Source organism: Nannospalax galili, unplaced genomic scaffold, assembly GCF_000622305.1.
Source record: "Nannospalax galili isolate Female #2095 unplaced genomic scaffold, S.galili_v1.0 scaffold469, whole genome shotgun sequence".
Taxonomy (NCBI): Eukaryota; Metazoa; Chordata; class Mammalia; order Rodentia; family Spalacidae; genus Nannospalax; species Nannospalax galili.
The window spans coordinates 447,015-469,477 of NW_008359443.1; the positions used below are offsets into that span (position 1 = coordinate 447,015).

General features: G+C 45.2%; 1 protein-coding gene and 1 non-coding gene across 5 annotated transcripts; one reads left to right on the forward strand and one right to left on the reverse strand.

Annotated features, from left to right (window-relative positions):
* Positions 1 to 34: 34 nt before the first annotated feature.
* Positions 35 to 20,408, forward strand: CUNH11orf54 (chromosome unknown C11orf54 homolog). 4 transcript variants are annotated; one of them, XM_029558677.1, is made up of 11 exons: positions 35 to 193; positions 407 to 599; positions 2,663 to 2,761; positions 6,053 to 6,190; positions 7,686 to 7,784; positions 10,300 to 10,373; positions 10,703 to 10,804; positions 12,769 to 12,945; positions 14,253 to 14,402; positions 16,531 to 16,647; positions 18,526 to 20,408. In XM_029558677.1, the coding sequence occupies exons 4-11, from the start codon at positions 6,136 to 6,138 to the stop codon at positions 18,697 to 18,699; spliced, it is 948 nt and encodes a 315-aa protein (XP_029414537.1). In that variant the 5' UTR covers positions 35 to 193; positions 407 to 599; positions 2,663 to 2,761; positions 6,053 to 6,135; the 3' UTR covers positions 18,700 to 20,408. The 4 variants fall into 4 exon arrangements, with proteins under 4 accessions (XP_029414537.1, XP_017651099.1, XP_029414538.1 ...); XM_017795610.2 differs by lacking the exon at positions 2,663 to 2,761; XM_029558678.1 differs by lacking the exon at positions 407 to 599 and having other exon boundaries at positions 40 to 193.
* Positions 9,678 to 9,784, reverse strand: LOC115068470. The gene has a single exon (XR_003847816.1). It is a non-coding gene; the product is annotated as a U6 spliceosomal RNA (small nuclear RNA).
* Positions 20,409 to 22,463: the final 2,055 nt, after the last annotated feature.

Here is a 22,463-nt window from a genome sequence, read left to right on the forward strand (position 1 = left end):
ACGGGGCGGGGCGGTGGGGGACGGGCACTGACAGCCGGCCTGGGCCCGGGAGCTCTGCGCGAGCGGAGTGCTGACGTGCCGGCGCGTGTGAAGACTTTCCGGGGTCAGGGCGCGTCACGGACGCTGGACATCCCGGAGGCAGATTTGTTTCCGGCTCCGCAAAGCGCGGTGTCGCGTCTCCCCGCGTCAGACGGTGAGGTCTTGGGGAGTCAGTGGAAGGGGGAGCCCGGGAAGCTGCACCCGGTCCCGACGCCCGAGCTCAGCTCCCGGACGGCGCGGGTCTCTGACCTGAACCGGGAGGGCGCGCTGTGAACCAGTTTGGTGTGGGTCGGGTTTTCCCTCAAGTTGATTATTTTCCGTGTTCAACCTCGTACATCATGCGTGATCCGCCCCTGCCTGTCCCTAGCTCCTAGTCAATGCCGTCTTGTGGTCGCGTGTGCTGCTGCACCCAAGCCCACCCTCCCACCGCAAGGACCGGCGCAGCGTGCAGTGTGGAAGGCCCGTGCACAGTGAGCAGTGTGAAGGTCCCGGTGCACACAGGAGGAGGCGTGCCCCCAAAGGTCCCGCAAGAGCCGGTCCCAGAATCCGAAGTTTTCTAAGTAAAGGAAAAGCACAAATTTTATTATGTTTACTTATATTGTGTATAGTCAGTTTCAAATATAGCAAGAACATTTAACTTTGCAGTATCGCTGAAATTTCAGTTCGTATTTCATAGCTTATACAAACATGCCTTTTGCCAACATTCTGTGGAATACAGCAGCATCGTCTTCGTGAACTTCCACATCGTAATGCCCCAGGAGTCTAATGGGGCATTACCGGCACCTGTCAGTGGGGTGGCACCATGTGGTGAGGGCCACCTTGGTCCTGCTCGTGCTCCACTACCCTGTGACCTCAGTTGAACAAAGTTCAAATATGAAGTTATTGGCCTGGTGCTGTAGCTTGGTGGTATAGCACTTGCCTGATATGCCACGCCCTGAGTTCAGCCCCAGACACCACCAAAAAAAAAAAAAAGACAATGTGAGTGTGCAGTGTGATATATGCAGATACATGAATAAGCTAATCCTGTGTGACTGTGCCTTACCAGTCTCATATGCCATGTTTCATAAATAGATGAAGCTAAAATTAGCATCTATTGTGTGCCATATACTTGGAAGGCATTAGAAGTCCAGTCCAGGGCTGCAGAGATGGCTCAGGAGCACTGACTGCAACACCGACCTGTCAGCTGACAAGCCCTTAACTCCAGTTCCAGGGCATGTTCTGCCTTTTTCTGGCCTCCAAGGCATTTCAAGCAGGGGTGCACTTAACATTCAGACAAAACACCCATGCATATAAAATAAAAAGAATCCAGTCTAGTAGGAAGAAGCTAGCTAGACATGATCACGGTAGACTGCCGTAGGATCCCTCTGATCTCACTTTAGTGGCTTCTTCACAGCTGAAGGTGCGGGGTGGAATAATAGCTCTGGCTCTGAGTGCTTTTGAATTCTGTTTCTGCCACTTAGCAGTGATCTGGGGTAAATTCTGTGTTCACTCCAGCCTATTTCCTCTCCTGTGAAATGAGGATAATACTGTCTGTCTCAGACGTGCATTTTTCTGTCTGGTTGGTTGGTTGGTTGGTTTGGTTATTTTGAGACTCTGTCTTACCACATAGCTCTAACTGGCCTGGAACTGCATTGTAGACCAGCTGGCCTCGGTGTCACAGATAACTACTAGTCTCTGCCTCCTGAGTGCTAGGACTAAAGGCATGTGTCACCATACCCCCACCATGTAGCAGAGTTTCTGATGTATCTGGTAGGTTGCCATTGTCAGCCTATCCCTTTCCCTGTGTCTAGGCAGCTCTTACCCAAATGCCACCTGTCCCTGTTCTTCCCTTCTTTAGAACCCATTTCTGGGCCTTACACCCACCAATTAAATCAGGAAAGTAAATATTATTTGGCTTTATTTGACTCAAGACTGTTCTGAAGTCACTGACTATACATGGAAACCATTCCCTTGCTATTTCAACTCCGGCCCCACCTTCCTCTAGGTCCTGGGCGCAGGCATAGTAATACTATCTACACTGCAGGCCTGCCTGAACATCTGAGTTCTAAACCAGTTATTCATGCTGAAGCTGCCATGGTCAGACTTTGTTTCTATTTTGGTAAGGAAATCAAACAGACAAACAGACTGACCTTCTTTTAAAAACAGAGTTATAACAATTGGGAAGTGTGCTGGATAGCTTCAGTGTACACGCCTGGGTTGAGGAAGCCTCAACTGGGGCTCCATTAGACTGGCCTGTGGCTGTGTCTGGGGCATCTTCTTGATTACTGAGTGATATGAGAGGGCCCAGCCCACTGTGGATGATGCCACCCCTGGGCAGGTTGTTCTGTATTGAAAACAGGCTGAGCAGGGGCCAGGGGAGCAGCCAGTAAGCAGCGTTCCTCCATGGCCTGTGCTTCAGCTCCTGCCTCCAGGTTCCTGCCCTGAGTTCCTACCTTGGGCTCCCTGATGAACTGTGATCTGGGAGATGTAAGCTGAATAAATCCTTTCCTCCCCAAGTTGGTATTGGTCAGAGTGTTTTGTCACAGCAATGGAGAAACACACTAGAACGGAAGGTATTTGACTCTAACTTGAGTTCTTGTTTCTGCTAAAGTATGATTGTCAAAAGTGCTTTAATTTTCCATAGTGTGTACTGAATGTACAGAGGCCAGATGTGCTAGTAAACAAGTGGTTCCCCACACCTAGGAGGTTAAAGCCAAAGGATTTCAAGTTCCTGGACCACATGGTGAGTCCTGTCTCAACAAAACAAAACAACAGACCAAAAAAGCAATAATAAATGAATAGACTCTTCATTGTGCAAAATTCTGAATCGTTCATAAAAAAGGAGGTATTTCCTGGTTGCCTAGTAAAGAATGTTATGAACCGGTGACACCAGGGAGATCCCGATAAGAATATGTGAGACCTGTCTGTGTACATACATACATGCATACAGGTGTATATCTGAGATTACTTCAAGTAAAATCAAGATGCCTTCTAAACAATTATGGATTATTCAATTGAAAAATACATTTAAGTTCATTGAAATGTCGTTATAGCAACAGTCCATCTTCAGTTATTTATATCTTATTTAAGAGACCAAGCAGCTTGTCAAGTGTTAAATGACTACAATGAGATCTGCGATGAAGGACTAACGTGAGTGCCACCTGTCCCCTCCTGAAGCAGGAGGAGGGTGTGTGCCCAGGCAGTCCTGGCTGGCTTGGACAATGTGGGGAAGGCCCGTGGCTTTTTTCAAAGAACGAAAATGTCAGATGCTAAATGTACACAATAACATGTTCCTGGAGGATATGTGTTTAGGAAGTATTGTCAAAAAGAGAAACCCCAGCTGGGCATGGTAGCACACTCCTTTAATCCCGTGCTTGGAAGGCAGAGGCAGGAGGATCTTTGTGAGCACAGGCCAGCCTGATCTTACATAGTGAGTTCCAGGCCAGCTGAGGCTTCAGGGAGAGCTTGTCACAAAAAGACCAAAAAAATAAAAAGTTAAAAGTAGAAATCCCAGACAGTAAGATAGCTCACCAAGTATAGGCACTTGCCCCCAAGTCTGATTACCTGAGTTTGGTCCCCAGGACCCACATACTGACTCCCTCAAATTATCCTTTGATGTCCACACATGAGCTGTGTGGCACACACACACACTTGCACAGGTGCGTGCATACATAGTTTTTTTAAAATGTAAGAAAAATTAAAAAAAAATAGAAATACTGCTGGGCAAGGTGGTGCATGCCTTTAATCCCAGAATTTGGGAGGCAGAGGCAGGTAGATCACTGAGATCAAGGCCAGCTTGATCTACATAGTGAGCTCTAGGGACTACAAGGAGACCCTGGTTCAAAAAGACAAAAAATAGAACTAATAGTCAGGTGGTGGCAGGTGGATCTCTGTGAGATTGAGGCCAGTCTGGCCTACATAGCAGAGTTCCAGCCCAGCAGGGTCCACACAGAGACACTGTCTCACCTTTCACTTGCTGGGTTAGCATGTTTAAATGTTTAAAACTATTCAGATTAATGAGATGTTCCATTAACAGTGCTTAGAGGACGCCAGCTGTGCTCTGAGAAGCTGGCCAGTTCTGACTGTCCCATGGTGTGATTGACCTGGAGCGAGACACCACCCCACGCCCACCCAACACCTCCCTTTCTTCTCACATTCCTTTTTTCTCAGTCTGTGCTTGTGCAGCTCATCACCTGAACCCGGGAAGTTAAGTGTTCATTTCTGCATATGCCTATCCATTTTCTGTAAAGCAGACTTTCCATGTTTTTGAAATATAATTTATAATTGGTTACACTATCAGATTAGCTGAACACTAAAACTGCTTACCATAAAAGTATGTTTATTTGTAAATTAAGATAAAACTTTGATTTTCAGAACTTAATCATTCCATAGGTTTCCATCTCAATTAGTAACTAAAATTTTCTTTCATAAAAATGATAGATAAAAGGAACGACTCCAATGTAGACAAATGAGAGTTAGCAGCATATCTTATAGTATGATAATTAAACTCCCGCCCCCCCTTCTTTAGTAGAATGACCAATTTGGGGCATTTCATTTGTTCTGACATCTACTTTTAAAATAATATTTGTTCTGGGGCTGGAGAGAATGCTCAGCAATTAAGAACACTGGCTGTTCTTGCAGAAGACCCAGGTTCGAATCCCAGCACCCACATGGCAGCTAACAGTCTGTAACTCCAATTCCAGGGGATCCGACAGCCTCTTCTGACCTCTGTGGGCATTGCATGACACGGGTGCACTTACCTACATGCAGGCAATACACGCAAATACATAAAAATAATAAATAAAATATTTTAAAAAATAATATTTGTTCTATATTTAAATAATAATAATAATAATAACGAAGCCATTGAGATGGCTTAAGCGAGTAAAGGTGCTTGCCACCAACTGATGACCTGAGTTCAACTCCTGGGACCCACCTGGCAGGAGGCCAAGCTGACTTCTGATCTTCACATGTGTGCTGTGTCAGATGCACACACACACTAAATGTAAGAATTTTTTTTTTTAATTTAAATGATACTGCGGGGCTTGGTGGTGCACACCTGTAGTCCCAGCACTTGGGAGGAAAAGGCAGGCAGATCTCTGTGAGTTCAAGGCCAGCCTGGGGCTACAGGGAGACCTTGTCTCAAAAAGACCAAAAGAAAGAAATTTTTTAAATGATAGTCTAAAAACTTAATTTTTAGCTTAAATGTCAGATCTAGAGTAGGAAACACAAATGATCTATTAACGCCTGTGTATGTGTTGCTATATATCATATATCGTATGTTTTATGTGTTTAACAGTATAGGCACAGACTGTTATCTATAACCACTTATTTGTAATCCCAGTATGTACCTTGTGTTTCAAGACCATATTCTTAGACCATCTATTAGAAGAGTGCAGGTAGGCTGGGCATGGTGATGTACACCTTTAATCCCAACACTTTGGGGAAGCATAGGCAGGTAGATTTCTATGAGTTGGAGACCATCCTGATCTACACAGCAAGTTCCAAGCCAACCAGGGCCATACAGAAAGACCCTGTCTCAAAAAAAAAAAAAAAGAGTGCAGTTCAGGCTGAGTACATAGCTCAGGGGAGAGTGCTTTCCTAACGCGAAGCCTTGGCCCAACCCCCAGCACTGCAAGAAAAAACATGAAAGGGAGGAGAAAAGAACAAATTCAAGATAGGCCAGCACAGGTGGACATAACATGCAGCTTCTCGGTTTGTTGGCTACCTAGCAGTTGGTTTGAAAGGTTAAAATAACAGTGTTGAACAGGGCATAGCACTCAGCATGCATGAGGCCCTGGGTTCTATGTCCAGCACTGCCGGGGGCGGGGCGGGGGGAGAGGGAGGAGAGGAAGGCAGGCAGAGGTCTCTTGCTGACTGCTCACTTGCACCATGACGTGCTGGAAGCTGCAGTTGCTTTTCTGTGAGTGAAATTGCTGGGCACTTTGCTCCCTTTACATAAGTGAACTCGGGTACAGAAGCCAAAGTGCCCTTGGCCCTCCTCACATAACTGAACTCCAGCATTCATTTCCAGAACAGCGACTGCTCCCAGTACCTTGTGAACTTGGTTAATTAGCCAGCAGCTGCTGTGTGCGTGGCCTTGCTGCTGAAGAGGAGATGGCCTGTGCTGAGTTTTCTCTTCATGTGCCAAGTCTAGAGGAGCTTGCTGAAGGTAACACGTTACTGTGGGTTTTCTAAGACTATCCAAAGAAACAGATTACAGGAACACTAAGATTTTATTAATTACTTATGTCTATAGCTTATGGAAATGATACTTTTTGTTTGTGTTTGTCTGGGGGAGGTTTGTCTTTTTGAGACAGCTGGCCTGGAACTCACCATGTAGACCAGGCTGGCCTCGATCTCACAGAGATCCACCAGCCTTTGCCTCCCAAGGGCTGGGATTAAAAGTCTGTGCCACCATGCCTGGCTAAAGTGGTACTTCTGATACAGTATTTTCCATATCAGTATCTGTTTTGTTTTTATTGAAAAAGTGCAAAATTCTGTTCCATAAAAAATAAGCTCATCATTTATGATTTTTTTTTACAATGGTATAGACATTTACATTTATTTTATCTTGATCTTAACAAAATGGAAATTGTTTTATTTCAAAATCTTTATCATCTCTGAAAACTGCACATAATATAAAAAAATCAGTACTTTCTACATATGGACATGCAGGTGTGGGATTTGTTTTGTGTGTGTGACACAGGGTCTCAACTATGTAGCCCTGGCTGGCCTGGAACTCACTATATAGACTAGGCTGGCCTCCAACTCACACATATCTGCCTGCCTCTGCCTCCCAAGTGCTGAGATTAAAGGCCTGTGCCACCACACCGGCAGGTATGAATATTTAATTACAACAAAAAGATGAGTGTAGATAAACCCAAAGTCCTTTCTGTTCCCACCCCCAGGACTGGTGGCCCCTCTGTACTCTGGAAGCAGGCATTGTCGTGAACATGTCTAGGCTCTTGCCAGCTTCATACTGAGCAGAGCTGCATGATGCAGAGTTAAATACTGTGGACATGTTGGGCGTCGTGGCGCACGCCTTTAATCCCAGCACTCTGGAGGCAGAGGCTGGTGGCTCTCTGTAGCTTTGGGACACCTGCGTGTTTCTGTGTTTGTGTCGTGACACAGCACACCCACAGGAAGACACACCATCTCAAATACACAGTTTTCAGTAACACACGTGTATACAGCTGTAAGACTGCCGTCCGGAGCACTACCTGTGTCTGACACACTTAGAGTGGAGCCGTGCAGTCTCTGCTCTGCAGCTTTGGCTGAGCATTTTCTCGGTAGCCCTCGCTGGGGCTGGGGCTTATGATCCTTTCAGAAGGCCTTTGAACCAGCCCCCACCCCCAGCAAGGGAAGCTAGCCCTCACCCTGTGCAGTCTTTCTCTGCAGTGGGCAGTAACTATGGGCATTTACTCTTAGCATCCATTATAGCTTCTGTTGTGTCAAAGTCCAATATATTCATCAGTAAGACCATTTCTTAATTAGCAGTATAGCTTAGTGGTAGAACATGTGCCTAGCCCACTGGGGTCCTGGGTTCCAGTCCCCTTTTTTATGACTTTAGGTTGTGAACGCAGCAAAGAAAATTGGAAGGAATTTATTATGTGGTGGCCAGACTTTCACCTAAGGTAAATAACCCTTTTCCGGGTCTTTGCTAGTTTTGCAGAAGGGGCTAAAGGAGAACTTTGCTGCTGCCCAGGTCTCCGTGGTTGACTGCCCTGATCTGACTAAGGAACCATTTGCCTTTCCTGTAAAAGGTATGCGGTTATCTAAATATGTGTTTGGTTTTCAGTCATAATCTGTTTCGGAAGCCGGTATTATTTCACCTGGAAATAGAGGCTTCCATTACAGATTTTAGGCTCAGTCCTGCTTCATTTTTAGCTCACTATTTTCTTACATTGGTCAGATTTCCTTTTACACCTTGTGTGAAAAGATGGTATTTGAGATACTTCTCAAGCCCTGGGGTTTTGGTTATACAGATACTCAGTAGCCTAATTCATTTTTTTTACATTAACTTATTTTGTGTCTGTCTGTATATATGTATGCACATTGCACGGTGTGTGTGGAGGTCAGAGGACAACTTTGTAGAGTTGGTTCTCTCCTTCTACCATGTGGGGTCTAGGAATCAAGCTCAGATCATCTGGTTTGGTGGCAGGGGCCTTTACCATCTTGTGGGTCTCTGGCAGGCTAATTCTTGATATTACAAGAGTTTTGCTTTTAATTTCCCAAGTGATTTATGGAAACTTTCTTTAATTTTTGGTTTTATGTATTTATTCAAGATCAGAAACAATCTTAAAAGGCTTGTAAATAGGGGCTAGAGAGATGGCTATGCGGGAAGAGAACTTTCTGTTCATGAAAGGACATGAGTTCAGTTCCTAACACCCACGTCAGCCTGGAACTCCAGTTCCAGGGAATCCAGTACCCTCTTCTGACCTCTGTAGGCATCTGCACTCACATGTACATACTCACAGATACAGAGACACACAGACACACACACACACACTCACACACAGACACACACATATACACACCATTAAAAATCTTCTAAAATAATTTTTATTTTATATGTATGAGTGTTTTGCCTGCATGTATGTAAGTGCACCCATGTCATAAAGTGCCTGCAGATACCAGAAGAGGGCGTCAGATCCCCTGGAACTGGAGTTACAGATGGTTAGCTGCCATGTGGGTGCTGGGAACCAAACTCAGGTCCTCTGCAAGAGCAGCCAGTGTTCTTAGCCACTGAGCCATCTCTCTGGCCCTCATAAATCTTTTTTTTTTTAAGGCTTATGTTTGATTCTTCTATTAAATACTGATAACCCAATTGCCAGATGTGGTGGCACATGCCTTTAGGCCCAGCACTCAGAAGGCAGAGACAGACGGATCTTTGTGAGTTCCAAGCCAGCTGGGGCTACAGGGAGACCCTGACTAAAAAAGACCAAAAATTAAATAAATTCATACATACATACATAAATACTGATAATCCTTCAAGGAAATGAATATTGGCTGAGTAAAATACTCTCAGTGTGACAGACATTTGGATTAGATGTGTTGATTCTATGGCAACCTTGCAAAGCAAGCCTGAGCTCAACTTGTTGCTCGGAGAACTGAAGCCTGAGAGAGGCGAAGTGAACTCTGTCAACCCCAGTTGGCCTCACGTGCTCCTAGGGCTGTTTCAGAAGTCTGACCTCCTCCCACTGTGCCCTGCTGCATCCTCACGTCATCATGTCCATCACCTAGTGCAGCTCTTGTCTGTGGATCATCTGCTCTTTCCATGGAAAACTTTCTTAATCTCCAAACTCCAATGGCGCCTGTAAGATTTCTGCCCTCTGTGTAGCAAAAGACACAGAGCAGGTCCATGTACTCTGCTGTGTAATGTGCTGACATAACACTGGCAAGACTTTTTCTCAACCAAGAAATAATTATTCCCACTCTGCTTTAAAAAGTGCCTTCTCAGGGCTGGAGAGATGGCTCAGCAGCTAAGAGCACAGGACCTGAGTTTGATTCTCAGCACCCACAAGGTGGCTAACAACCGTCCATACTCCAGTTCCAGGGGATCCGACGCCCTCTTCTGATTTCAGCAGATATTGCATGACATGGGTGCACCTACATGCAGGCAATACACTCATACACAAAATAAAAATAATTTTTTTAAAAATATGGAACACTTCACGAATTTGCGTGTCATCCTTGTGCACGGGTCATGCTAATCTTCTCTGTATCGTTCCAATTTTAGTATATGTGCTGCCGAAGCGAGCACAATAAATAAAATATTAAAAAAAAATAAGTGCCTTCTCCCAAATTGTACCTAGCTGTGTTCTAGTAATTACTGAGGATGTTAGTAGAAGGGTACAGCTCTAGCCCTCACCTGCCCAGTAGCCTGCAGTGGCCTGGTGCCACCAGCCATGGTAAGCTGCACTAGGTGGCGATGTCAAGGACTTGATTAAAACAGGACACTGGGTATGATGCTGTACACCTTTAATCCAGCACTAAGGAGGCAGAGGTAGGTGGACCCCTGTGAGATTGAGGCCAGCCTGGGCTATATAGTGAGTTCTAGGCCAGCTGGGGCTACAGAGAGACCCTGTCTCAAAACACAACATGAAACAACAGAACAGGTCAGGAGCACCGGCTGCATCCACCATCCCATCTCTGCAAGTTCTAAAACTCTACATATGTTCTACTCTTACATATGTTCTCAATAAATTAGCATCTTCTGAAATTTCACACTTAAATGATGTTTGCCTGCTTTTAAGATGGCTTGTGTTTTCTTTATAGGCATCTGTGGGAAAACCAGAATTGCAGAAGTAGGAGGTGTGCCTTACTTAATGCCTCTTGTAAACAGAACAAAAGTAAGTGTGCTTTTACTCTTCCATTCACGCAGACTGCAGAAACGGGGTGATTCCTGTTTGTCACTAGAGGACTGTTGATCAGTGTGGCAATCGAGGAAGCTTTCGCGCTGTTAAAAGTAAATCAGGAGCCAGCAGTGGTGGCACACACCTATAGTCACAGCACTTGGGAGGCAGAGGCAGGTGGATCTCTGTGAGTTCGAGGCCAGCCTGGTCTACATAGTGAGTTCCAGGCCAGCTGGGGCTACAGGGAGACCCTGTCTCAAACAGACCAAAGAGGGAAAAACATCAGGAAAGTGGCATGTACAATATCAGTATTTTCTTCTCTGTAGGTTTACGATCTGAATGAGATTTCAAGAAAGATCAAACTGCCTGGAGCTTTTATTCTTGGAGCAGGGGCGGGCCCATTCCAAACCCTCGGGTTCAACTCTGAGGTCAGCATGTGTGTAATATCATGTTTTACTGATTGACATTTGGTGTAGTTCTGCCCTTTTACTGCCCTGTCAGAACCTATTTTAGCTGTGTGGTGGCTCATGCCTTTAATCTCAGCACTCAGGAAGCAAGACGCAGGCAGATTTCTGTAAGTTCCAGGCCAGCCTGGTCTATGTAGCCAGTTCTAGGATAGCCAAACCTACATAGTGAGACTCTGAGTGAAGTATAAGTGGTTGGTCTCTCCAGATTAGCACTACAGAGTACACTAGGCGGGCCAGTGGTAATGGAGTACCAGTCCTCACTTTCAGAATTCAGGGGACCGGGTTCAGCCTAAAAGATACTTTTTGTAGGGGGTGTGTGGTGTGTGTGTGTGTGTGTGTGTGTGTGTGTGTGTACATGCACTTTTGGTTTTGAGATAGTTTCAGCTGGGCTCAGACTCACAGTCCTCCTTCTCCAGCTCCTCAGTGCTGGAATTAGAGTCCCCCACATGCCCAGCGAGGTTCGCTCTTTCTTACCATAGGGCCCCTCCACTTCTCTGTAAATCTTTGCTTTGGTGTGAAAGCAGCTTTAGATTTGGAGATGAGTGAGCCAATGGATCCATCCTAGAAATAAAATAGCAAGAAATAGTCAGGGTAGTCCAGTGGTTACTTTTAAGTTAATGACTAGTTAGGGCTAGGCATAGTAGCACACACCTTTTATCCCAGCACTTGGGAGTCAGAGGCAGGCAGATCTCTGTGAGTTCAATGCCAGCCTGGTCTACATAGTGAGTTCCAGGCTACAGGGAGACCCTGTCTCAAAAATAAAAAAAATAAAAAAGAGTTAATGGGTTAATGGCTAGTACTGGTGCATGACATGTATTCTGTGTACAACATATTTAACATGCTTTATGCCGTTTAGACTAAATATAGTAGTGCTGCCCATGACATATGCTAGTGAAATGCCATGTTCTTCATATTTCCTGATGACAAGCCTCAGGCTGCCCACTCACTTAAACCTCTTTAGATGGGTTATTAATCAAAAGTCACATGAGTTCTCTTGTAATGAAATAACTTGCTTACTCTTCAAGAGAGAAGTATTAAAATATATGATTAGACATTTTGAGCCAGGCATGGTGACTCAGGCCTATAATCCCGACATTTGAGAGGTCGAAGCAGGAGGATTTCCCTGAGTGTGGAACGAGCTCAAAGAAGGCATTTTGCCAGATACAGTGGTCCACACACTCATCTGAGCTCCAAGGAGCATGAGGCCAGAAGATCCCGAGTTTATGAGTTCCAGGCTAGCCTGGACTCCATAGCGGGTTACAGCTCAGCCTGACTGACAGCGAGAGGTGGTCTCTAGGAAAAGGAAATGATTGTAAATGTTTTATGCAGTCTTTGTGTTAGATTCCCATAGCTGTGACAAAATGACTGCAAAGGCTGCTTTCTGCTCCTGATGTCAGAGCAGCTGCTTTGCCCCAGGGCTCTAGACCTGTGGGGTAATAAAACATTGTGGGGCACACATGGCAGGACAAAGCTGCTCACACTGCAGGAAGGGGAGAGTCACCTGTTCCCCAGAGTCCATTAAAGGCCATAAATGGATTAATCCATTCGTGAGGTCAGAGCCTCCAGAGGTCTTACTTCTGAACAGTTCTGAACTGAGGATCAGGCTTCCAAGCTTGAGAATTGGGGGGGCACTGAAGATCGAAGCCATGACTCTTTCTTCCTGTTTGGGCTTTTTGTTTTTTGTAATTTAAAATTAAATACTTAACATTTTTGCTTGTTTGTTTTGTGGCACTAGGGAATGATATTATTATTATTAAGATTTGAAGTAAGGGCTAGGAATGTACGTCATTGGAGGGCACTTTCCTAGCATGAGTGAAGGTCTGGGTTCAATCCCCAGTGCCACAAAAATATGCGACTATAAAGACTTGAAATACCTTAAAGTCTGAAAAAAACATTTTATTGCATTGACACTATTTTCTTTTCAGTTTATGCCAATTGTTCAAACAGAAAGTGAGCACAGCCATCCTGTGAACGGAAGTTACTTCGCCCGTGTTAACCCTGCAGATGGAGGATGTCTGCTGGAGAAGTATAGCCAAAGAGGCCATGATTTTGGGTGTGCGTTACTGGCTAATCTTTTTGCCAGCGAGGGCCAACCTGGCAAGGTGACTTTGCCCATAAGAATACAGCATTCTTTAAGTGTCTCAGATAGCTAAAGCTTTGAGTTTTTACTACCCCAAAGATAGTTTTCCTAAGAGAAGCAGAAGTAACAATGTCAAAGCTTTTATATAAGCTAGTTAATAAAAAATTAGAATAGTGCAGGCAGGCTCAAAGTCTTCCTTAAAACCAAAGTTAAGAATATTTCCTAGTCAGGACATGTTTCTGAGTAACTGAAAGGTAATAAGATATTCATTTAGGAGTTTCTCACTTCCGTTAAGGCACTCTGCTGGAGCAAATAGATGCTGTCTGCTTGTAGGTGGTGCAGTATCTGCTCTTCCGTTGCTGACACAAAATACCGTGACTAAAAGCAACTTAAGGAAGAGAGGGTTTGTTCTGGCTCATGGTTCTGGAGGGGCAGAGTCCATCTTGGTGGGGAGGGCGCAGCAGGAGCAGGAAGCCGGTTGGACAGGTCATCCACACACAGGAAGCAGAGAGAGAACAGAAAGTAAGATGAGGCTATGCACCTGCAAAGCTCACCCTCGGTGACTAACTTCCTCTAGCAAGGCTCCACCTCTTAAAGGCCCCATGACCTCCTCAAACACCACCACCCACCAGCTGAGGGCCAAGTGTTCAGACACTGAGCCCATGGGGACATCCTCATTCAGACACCACAGGTCGTGAACAGATACTTATTTCTGACCAACAACATCGTGCTAGAAATGGGGGAAATGAGAACAGCCAGAGAGGGAGAAGTAATGAGCTCGATTCCAGTGTTAGCATTTGTGAGGATTTCCACTTGTAAGTGAAGACGGCTACTTCAGCTAATAGGAAGTGAGATAGAGAAAAAGGTGCCGATGCCACAGGGGAGCCTCGTCTGGAGTTCTATACCAAGTGAGGTCATCTGAACCGCTCCAGCCCATGTACCAGGTGGATCTCTGTAAGGCGATAATTCCCCAACTTTTCCCACTTTGGCATACACGGCAATGGTCTCTAGCATTCAGAACGGAACTCAGTTCAAGGGCTCATGAGTAAGATTGCTGAAGTTATAAAAATTATATATAACTAAAGTGTGTGTGAGAAAGAGTGAGTCCGTATATGCCTCCGTGTACATGTGAGAGAATCTCTTTATGCCTGTGTGTGTGTGTGTGTGTGTGTGTGTGTGTGTGTGTGTGTGTAATTAAGGTACATGAGGACTGAGACACCTCAACTGGGATCTGGTCACGGAGCAGGCAAGAATATTTAGTTGCGGCAGCTGTGGTGGCAATCCGCATAGACTTCTAGAGCTTACTCGGCTGTGCCCACTCCTCCGTAGGTCATTGAGGTGCAAGTCAAAAGAAGAACCGGACAGCTCAACTTTGTGACCTGCATGAGGCAAACTCTGGAGAAGCATTATGGGAACAAGCCTGTGGGGATGGGAGGCACCTTCATCGTACAGAAGGGAAAAGTCAAGGCCCACATCATGGTAAGGGCTCTGTGTTGGCTTGCATGAACACATATGGATACATGCCCATGGATACATGCACATGCTTAAGACCTTAGGATTCCTAAGTGTATTAGGAATTCTGCCTTCAAAGACACACTGAACAAATCATTTTGCTATGAATGTACTACTTTAAAATTTAAACAGCAGCCAGGCAGGGTGATGTGCACCTATAACCCTGGCACTCAAGAAGACTGAGGCAGGAGGATTAAGATTTCAAGGTTAGCCTGGGCTCCATGGCAAGACCCTGTGTCGAAAAAAAAGTAAAAACATTAAATGACAAACAATACCATAAATTATATTGAGAGATAATGTCTAGGTAGAGTGATTTTTTTTCATGTCAATGTATTAGACTTCCTTTTCAATGTGCTTGATTTTAAGATTAAGATAAATGCAGGTATAGCCTTAAATTTCTTGTTGGGGGTGTGGGGCGGGGGAGTACTTGCCTACCCGCCTGCCTCCTCCACCAAAAACAGGCAAGTCTAATTTCTGTCACTGCAGACTCTGAAACTAAACACAGAAGATTTTGCTCCTAAATAACGGTGCTCTGGGGGAAAGAAGACCTGGTTAATAAGCACATCTTACAGTCTGTGCAGCGGCAGGGGCCTGCAGACCCAGTCACTCAGAGGCTGAGGTTGAGAAGCACTGGGGCCCAAAGGGGTGAGACCAGCTTGCCAGTATAAGTGGGACTCACGTGGTGGAAGGAGAGAACTGACTCTGACTTCCACATGTGTGCTGTGGGCGTGTGTACACACGAACACACACACACACACACACACACACACACACACCCAGGTACACAGAGTAATAAAAAGTGAGAAGTGCTAAACACAGACTCATCTCAATCTCGTCATTCTCCTTGTGAGCACGCAGTCAGAAAGCTGAACGCAGAGGCACAGGGAGATTTTGCACCATGCACACAGCAGGATTCTTCACAATGGCTGAAAGGTGGTTGTAGCTCGCGTGTCCACTCATACGTGCACATACAAACATGCACGCAAAACACTCATAACTGCTGAGCTGTCTCTCCAGCCCCATAGAACTTTTAAATTTTCAAATAGTTATGACCAATTCCAGTGTCACAAAACCTTTCCCCTGTGGGGTTTTTTGTTTTGTTTTGTTTTGTTTTTTTCTTAAGTTTTAGCTTAGATTAGATCTTGGCTCCCTTTGAAAACAGTTTTCATATATGGTACAGAGAGTACAACATTCTTTTGCCATGTGCGTATTCGGTTTCCCCATGCCCTTTGCTGAAAAGGTTCATTTGCACTGGTGGTGCTAGCACTCCTGTTGGCAGTCCTCAACCCCTAGGTCAGGCTTTACTTCTGGCTTTTCTACTCTGTCACTTTGGTCTGTGTCTGTGCAGTAGGCACACCATTTTGATTACTGTAGCTTTGTTATAATTTTAGAAATGAAGTATGATGCCTCAGACTTTCACAAAATTGTTTTGAAAATTTCATTAAAATTCCATAGAAATTTTAGCATGGGTTTTTCTCTCTTAGATTTTAAAATTTTTATTTGTATATGTGTGCCCTCAGAGGCTAGATGAAGGCACTGGATTCTCCTGGAGGTGGAGTTACAAACAGTTGTGAACCCCACCTTCATCCCTCATCCCCAATGTGGATTCTGGGAACTTAACAGCAAGAGCTCTTAACCCCTGAGCCATCCCTCCAGCCCCAGGATAGATTTTTCTACTTAAGAAAGAAATCAAGATTTCAATAACAGCTACTGATTTTTCTTCATCCTTTGCCATGTTGGTGACCAAACCCAGAGCCTCACAAATGCTAGGCAAGCAAATCCTTTGCCACTGAGCTACATCCCCAGCAATGATAAGTTGTGGGGGTTTTCTGTTTGTTTTTTTTTTTCTCTTGGGGCAGGTGTTGTCCTAGGGATAGACACCAAGACCTCACACATGTAGGCAAGGGCTCTACTACAAGATGTACCCTTAGCACAAGGCAGAGTCCTTTTCAAAACTAGGGTGTATAACTAATGTTAAAACCAGTCGGTAGACTGTGGAAGAGAGGACAAAATGTGGAGCGTGAAATTCTACCTGAACACTTTTAAATTCCCAGTAACACTCAGCATATTTTCTATTTGACAATCTGTGTTGCAGCCTGCAGAGTTTTCCTCCTGCCCGCTGACCTCAGATGAGGCTGTCAATCACTGGCTACATTTCTATGAGATGACGGCTCCTTTGCTTTGCCTGCCAGTTTTTGTCTCCAAAGACCCGGTGAGTCTTGGTCTGCCTTTTATACACAGTGATAACGCCTGGGGGCATATTTTTAAGTGATTTGTTTATTCTGTATGTGTGTGTTCAAGTGTGCATGTGCACACAGTGTGTGCAGGCCACAGCACATGTGGAGGTCAGAGGACAGCTTGCAGGGGTCGGTTCTCCTCTCCTACAGCGTGGTCCCAGGGATTGAACTCGGGTTGTTAGGCTTGGCTGCAAGCACTGAGGCATCGTGCTGCCTCACTGTTCTTTAGAATGAAATCATTTGTGTTTTTGTTATTTAGGAATGAGAATCGTCTTAGAAGTCATCTTTAAAGAAGATTTATTTTTATTTTATGTATATGAGTGTTGGCCTGTGTTATGTATGTGTATCACATGTGCTTGGTCCCCATGGAGGCCAGAAGGCAGCATCAAATCTCAGGTGGTAGTTGTGAGCTGCCATGTACGTGCTGGGAACTGAAGCTCGTTCTCTGCAAGTGCAGAACACATTTCACCAGTGAATCTCTGCAGCCCCTGCCCTGGATTTTCTTGACCTGGTCTCATGCATTGTCCAGACCAGCCTCCAACTCCCTATGTAGCTAAGGATTTTCCTGAGCTTCTGATGCCTGTCTCCTGAGTGCTGGGATTAGAGGCATGCCCTGCCATGCACAGCCTATGGGAATCATCTCGAAAAATGAGGGAGGAGGTGTCCTTTCCACTGAGAGGTAGGCAGAGCAGATTCAGACCGTCAAGAGACAAGAAAGTAAAGGAACAGGCATTAAATAACACAAAAGTGGGGCTGAAGAGGTGGTGCAGCGGTTAAGTACAGTGGCTGTTCTTGCAGAGGACCCGGGTTCAAATCCCAGCACCCACATGGCAGCTAACTACTGTCTGTAACCTCCAGTTCCAGGGGATCTGTCCTCTGTGGGCACTGCCCGACACAGACATGGGTGCACTTACCTACATGCAGGCAATACACACATACACATAAAATAAAAATAATAAATAAAATTTAAAATAATAAAATCACAACTAGAACTCAAGTCTCCCGCTGTGTTGTTTGATGCTGCATGCTAGAGAAAACTGACACCATCCCCTGGAGCTGGAGTTACAGGCTGTGTGAGCTGCCAGACATGAGTGCTGGAACCGAGCTTGGTCCTCCAGAAGAGCAGTATGCGGTCCTAAGTGCTGAGCCCCTCCCAGCCAGTAGGATTCATCTGTAAATGCATACAAAACTAAAATGATTAGTTAAAAGGTCATGGATGCCAACACTTTGTAGTAACAGAAGAGATGGAAATAATGTGTCAGTTAGCACACCGTGTCCCTGAACGGAATACCGTGTGAGCATGACGAAATGCCACGGCTTTAGGCCAGGACAGGTTCTGAAAGCTGGATTGTTGGTTTTCAAAAAGCAATAGGCAGAACAGCGTGGAGCTGCAGCTTGAGTGAGCCCAAGTTTCTGGAGGGTACACAAGGAAGTGCTTGTGTTTCTTACCTCACGGAAAGGAAACGGTGAAGGGAGGGAAACCCAGTCTAATGACTATACCCTTTGCATCCTTTGATTTTCTTATGATATGACTGTATTGTTTGGTTAAGAGACAAGACAGCTCAGTGGACCGAAGAAACCGCTCACTGGTAGAGACCTTGCCTGGCATGCATGAGGCCCTGGGTTTAGTTAGGTTCGTGGCACATCCTACAGTTCTGTCACTCAGGAGATACAGGTTGGAAGGCTGGGAGTTCAAGACCAACCTCAGCTACATAGTGAATGCCTATCTCAAAAACCAAAATAATAATAATAATAATAAAAAAACCTGGTAAGATAAAACTTTTCTCCCTCCCCTTGAAGACACTGTAATCAACGGTAGCTTGAGCACACTCACAGCTTGTCTGCCGTCCTAGGGGCTGGACTTGCGGCTGGAGCACACCCATTTCTTCAGTCACCATGGTGAAGGTGGGCACTACCACTACGACACCACTCCGGACTTGGTGGAGTATCTCGGCTACTTCTCACCTGCACAGCTTCTCTACCGAATTGACCAGCCAAAGGAGACCCATTTGTTTGGAAGAGATTAAATCCGCCGATGCCTACTTAGAAAAAGGAATGATTAGCTAAGGATAAACAGCACTTTAACTGATACTAATGCAAAATCCAATAGAGGGCTGGGGATGCCCCAGCTTAATAATCCTCAGCGCTGAGAAAGTGATTCCAAAAGAGCCATTTCACCTCTTAAATCTTCTCCTCCGCCTCCTCCTCCTTCTTTTTTTCCTCCCTTCTTCCTCTTCCTCCTCCTCTTCTTCTTCCTCTTTTGATATTTGAGCAGGCAAGGGTATGGCCACATGGTGTTCATGTTATTTTGTAGCTCCATGTGAAGGAGATTATCAGGAACAAAGATCTATAACTGAGGCATTGTCTTTTCTTCTGCTCCCGTTTGTTAAGCCAGTTTCATTTGTTTATACCACCAGCAGAGTTTATCTTAGGTTTATACTCCAGACATAATCGTGTGATTATTCTTACTGTCTAGTCATAACTTACATTTGTGTGACATTGCTAAATTTAATTACATAAATGCTAAGTAGATTCTTACCAGGCATTAAAATCAGTGTTTGTAAAATGTTGAAAGTTGCTAAATCTTTGCAATGAATTTTAAAAATCCACTCTGGAAGTCAGAGTAGTCCGTGTTCATGGCACTGGTGGGCAAGGGAGTGCTTTGCTTTTTGGGTGGAGCTAAACCACACTCAAGTTTGCAGTCTGCCTTTCCACCAACCTTAGCAACTGTTTGATTAGCTCTTGTTTGACTGCCTGTCAGCACTTTGTGCCTTCATAGCTGTTCTCAAGAAGAGAAGAGAAATAGCAACAAAATACAATGTTGATATGAGTGGGCTTTACGGTTGTTGCCGAAGAGATACAAAGTTACAGTCTTGGGGCTAGGTAGGGTGGTTAAGAGCACTGACTGCTCTTGCAGAGGCCCTGGGTTTGGTTCCCAGCACCCACATGGTGGCTAAAATTCATCCTTAACTCCAGTTCCAGGGGAATCCGATACCCTCTTCTTACCTCTACCAGCACCAGGCACACACATGGTGCACTTAACATACATGCAGGAAAACAGTCAGTAGACTAAAATAAAAATAAAACTATACTCTTTTAGTGACTAGTGTGTGCCCTTCGTCTATTAGACTGTGAAGACATGAACCCCAACAAACTGGGCTTTCCCCAGGAGCCTCATGCTGGGAGAAGGAAAGGCTGAAGCCTGGTAGGAGCCGGAGGGGAACCTGTCTCCCAGGAAAACATCTCCTACCGTTCTGTAGGAGAGACAGGAGCCTAGGCAGTGGTGGCGGGCAGGCATACCTGGACCAAGACTGCTTAGTTAGGCATACCTCTTACCCTCTGCTGAAACCTGAACCTCACGTCAGGATGCCAAGATAGACTCGGCAGGATGGGAGTGGGGAGGGAGTAGAGGTCCCTGGATCTCTTTGCTCCACTTCCTTAATGGTCACATTGAGTAAATTTACTTTTTTTTTCTTTTCAAAAGAAAATGACATTCTTTTAGTGGTGGTAGTGTTTGAAATTTTCCTTGATATTCATCTGTATTACAAATCAGCTATTCATGATTAGCCAGAAATCAGCTCTCCAGTCTCACTAATGTCATCAAGGTGCAAATTAGGAACTCCAGTGCTGATCCTGTAATAGTGTGTTCTGATTGTTTACTTTGTATACATACATGTCTTGTGAGTATAAATTGCTAAGTGTTATTTTTAAATAAATACTTTTGAGGCAAAACTGGAAAAAATTGTTTTTCTATTGTTTCTTTTTAGTATCTTACCTCCAGAGAAAACCAGTTACTCTTTATTTGAATGTGTGCTGTGTTTGTATGTGTGTAGATGCACATGTGTATGTCAGGATGCATGAACTGCAAGAGACATAAGCTCCATTAAGGGAAGTCATAAAGTCAAATTCCCTTAAAGTGGCCAACTGGCCCTGAATTGGCAGCCTGGCCTTACTCAAGCCTTGTCAACTGGTCACTCCCAGAGTGAAGGAGACTGTTTATGGGGCCGATCTGTCTCCCCGAATGCCACAGATAACTCACCTGCCCTGCCTGAGGACCTACTCTTAGGAAGAGGACCTTCAATTACCCAAGACACCAGACCCTGGCACCAGGAAAGTTCCTGCAGCTGTGCTCAGTAAAATTCATAAAGTCAAGACCTCCCATGCCTTAGTTGCAGATGCCCTCATCCCATGGGAAGGTCCTGCCCTTCGCTGTGTCCCCTGATGAAGGACGCCGTCCTTGCCTGGTGCAGGTCTGGCTCTGACTCTTACTTCTAAACCCTAAACTCCTCCATTTTCTGGTCTCCTAAATCTGTTTGTGCGGATGAGGCAGAAATCGATATGCAGGGTCTCCCTTGGTGACCCCACCTTCTGTGTTAAGACTTGCTGACTGAGCCAGTCCAGCTGGCCAGCTTGGCTGAAGAACCCGCTGTGCTCTCCTGAGTGCTGGAAATACAAGTGAGCTGCCACACCCACCTGGCTTTTTACGTGGGTGCTGGGGATCCAGACTCTGTCCTCACACATGTGCAGCCCAATAGTAGCACCATCTAACAAATGTTTACTGAACACTTCCCTGCCTACCGTCTGGAGCCGAACATGTGTATTCACCTCTGTAGCACCAGTACCTTTAACAGTAGCAAAGCAAGCATGGAGTAACTATTTGTGAATGAGTGACGGGGGGGGGGTGATGTTCCACACACTTCACTAGATTCTCAGGACGTGTTTAGTGGGGGAGGCCAACAATAAACAAATCCAAGGTAACAGAGACACAGCAGAGGTGGACTATAAGTGATGGCTGTTCCCTCATGGGCCCCACACTGGGAAGATGGTTCAAATATCAAGATGGATGACCTTACACACCAACAGGGAGCCAAGGGTTTAGTCTGGGTGTAATGAACGTTTCTAGGGAGGAGGTGGCTCTTAGACCCATCTTAAAAATGGTCTGACAACAGAAACACTGGTTTCAATGGCTCCGGTATGAGGCTTGAATTCCCCACAGGTATTGAAGAAAGGAGCACTTGGTGCTCTTGACAAAACTAGGGAGAAGGGAAAGAGGAAGGAGAAGGTGCTAAAAGCTGTCAGTGGTCAAGCCAGGCTTTATTTACAAACAACTTTTTAAAATATTTTATTTTTATTTTGTGCGTATGCGTGTATTGCCTGCATGTAGGTAAGTGCACCGTGTCGTGCAATGCCCACGGAGGACAGAAGAGGCTGTTGGATCCCCTGGAACTGGAGTTACGGACAGTTGTTAGTTGCCATGTGGGTGCTGGGATTTGAACCGGGCCTTCTGCAAGAACAGTGTTCTTAACCACTGAGCCATCTCTCCAGCCCCCACAAACAACTTTTAAAAATATTTTATTTTTATTTTGTGTATGAGTGTATTGCCTGCATGTAGGTAAGTGCACCCGTGTCATGCAAATGCCCTCAGAGTTCAGAAGAGGGTGTCAGACCCATAAAACTGGAATTATAGAAGGTTGTCGGCCACCATGTGGATGCTGGGAACCGAACCCAGGTCCTCTGCAACAGCAGCCAGTGCTCTTGACTACTAAGCCATTCCTCCAGCCCCTGAAATCAGACTTTATTAACAATTTATATAGGGAAATCAGAGAAAAGCTCTCCAATAGAGACATTTAAGCAAAATCCTAAATGAGCCAAAGAGTAAATCATAAAGTTATCGACAAACATCCTTCCTGGCAAGGAGGTACCATAGCAGTCAAAATAGGATCACATGACTAAGGAATCAGCATCCTGGTGTGTGTGTGTGTGTGTGTGTGTGTGTGTGTGTGTGTGTGTG

Bases quoted from the DNA above. Each gene is read 5' to 3' on its own strand.
- CUNH11orf54 (XM_029558677.1), top strand. From the start codon at position 6,136: ATGGCCTGTGCTGAGTTTTCTCTTCATGTGCCAAGTCTAGAGGAGCTT. The intron at 10,374-10,702 runs GTAAGTGTGCTT...TCTTCTCTGTAG, and splicing joins CTCTTGTAAACAGAACAAAA to GTTTACGATCTGAATGAGAT. The intron at 12,946-14,252 runs GTGACTTTGCCC...ACTCCTCCGTAG, and splicing joins GCGAGGGCCAACCTGGCAAG to GTCATTGAGGTGCAAGTCAA.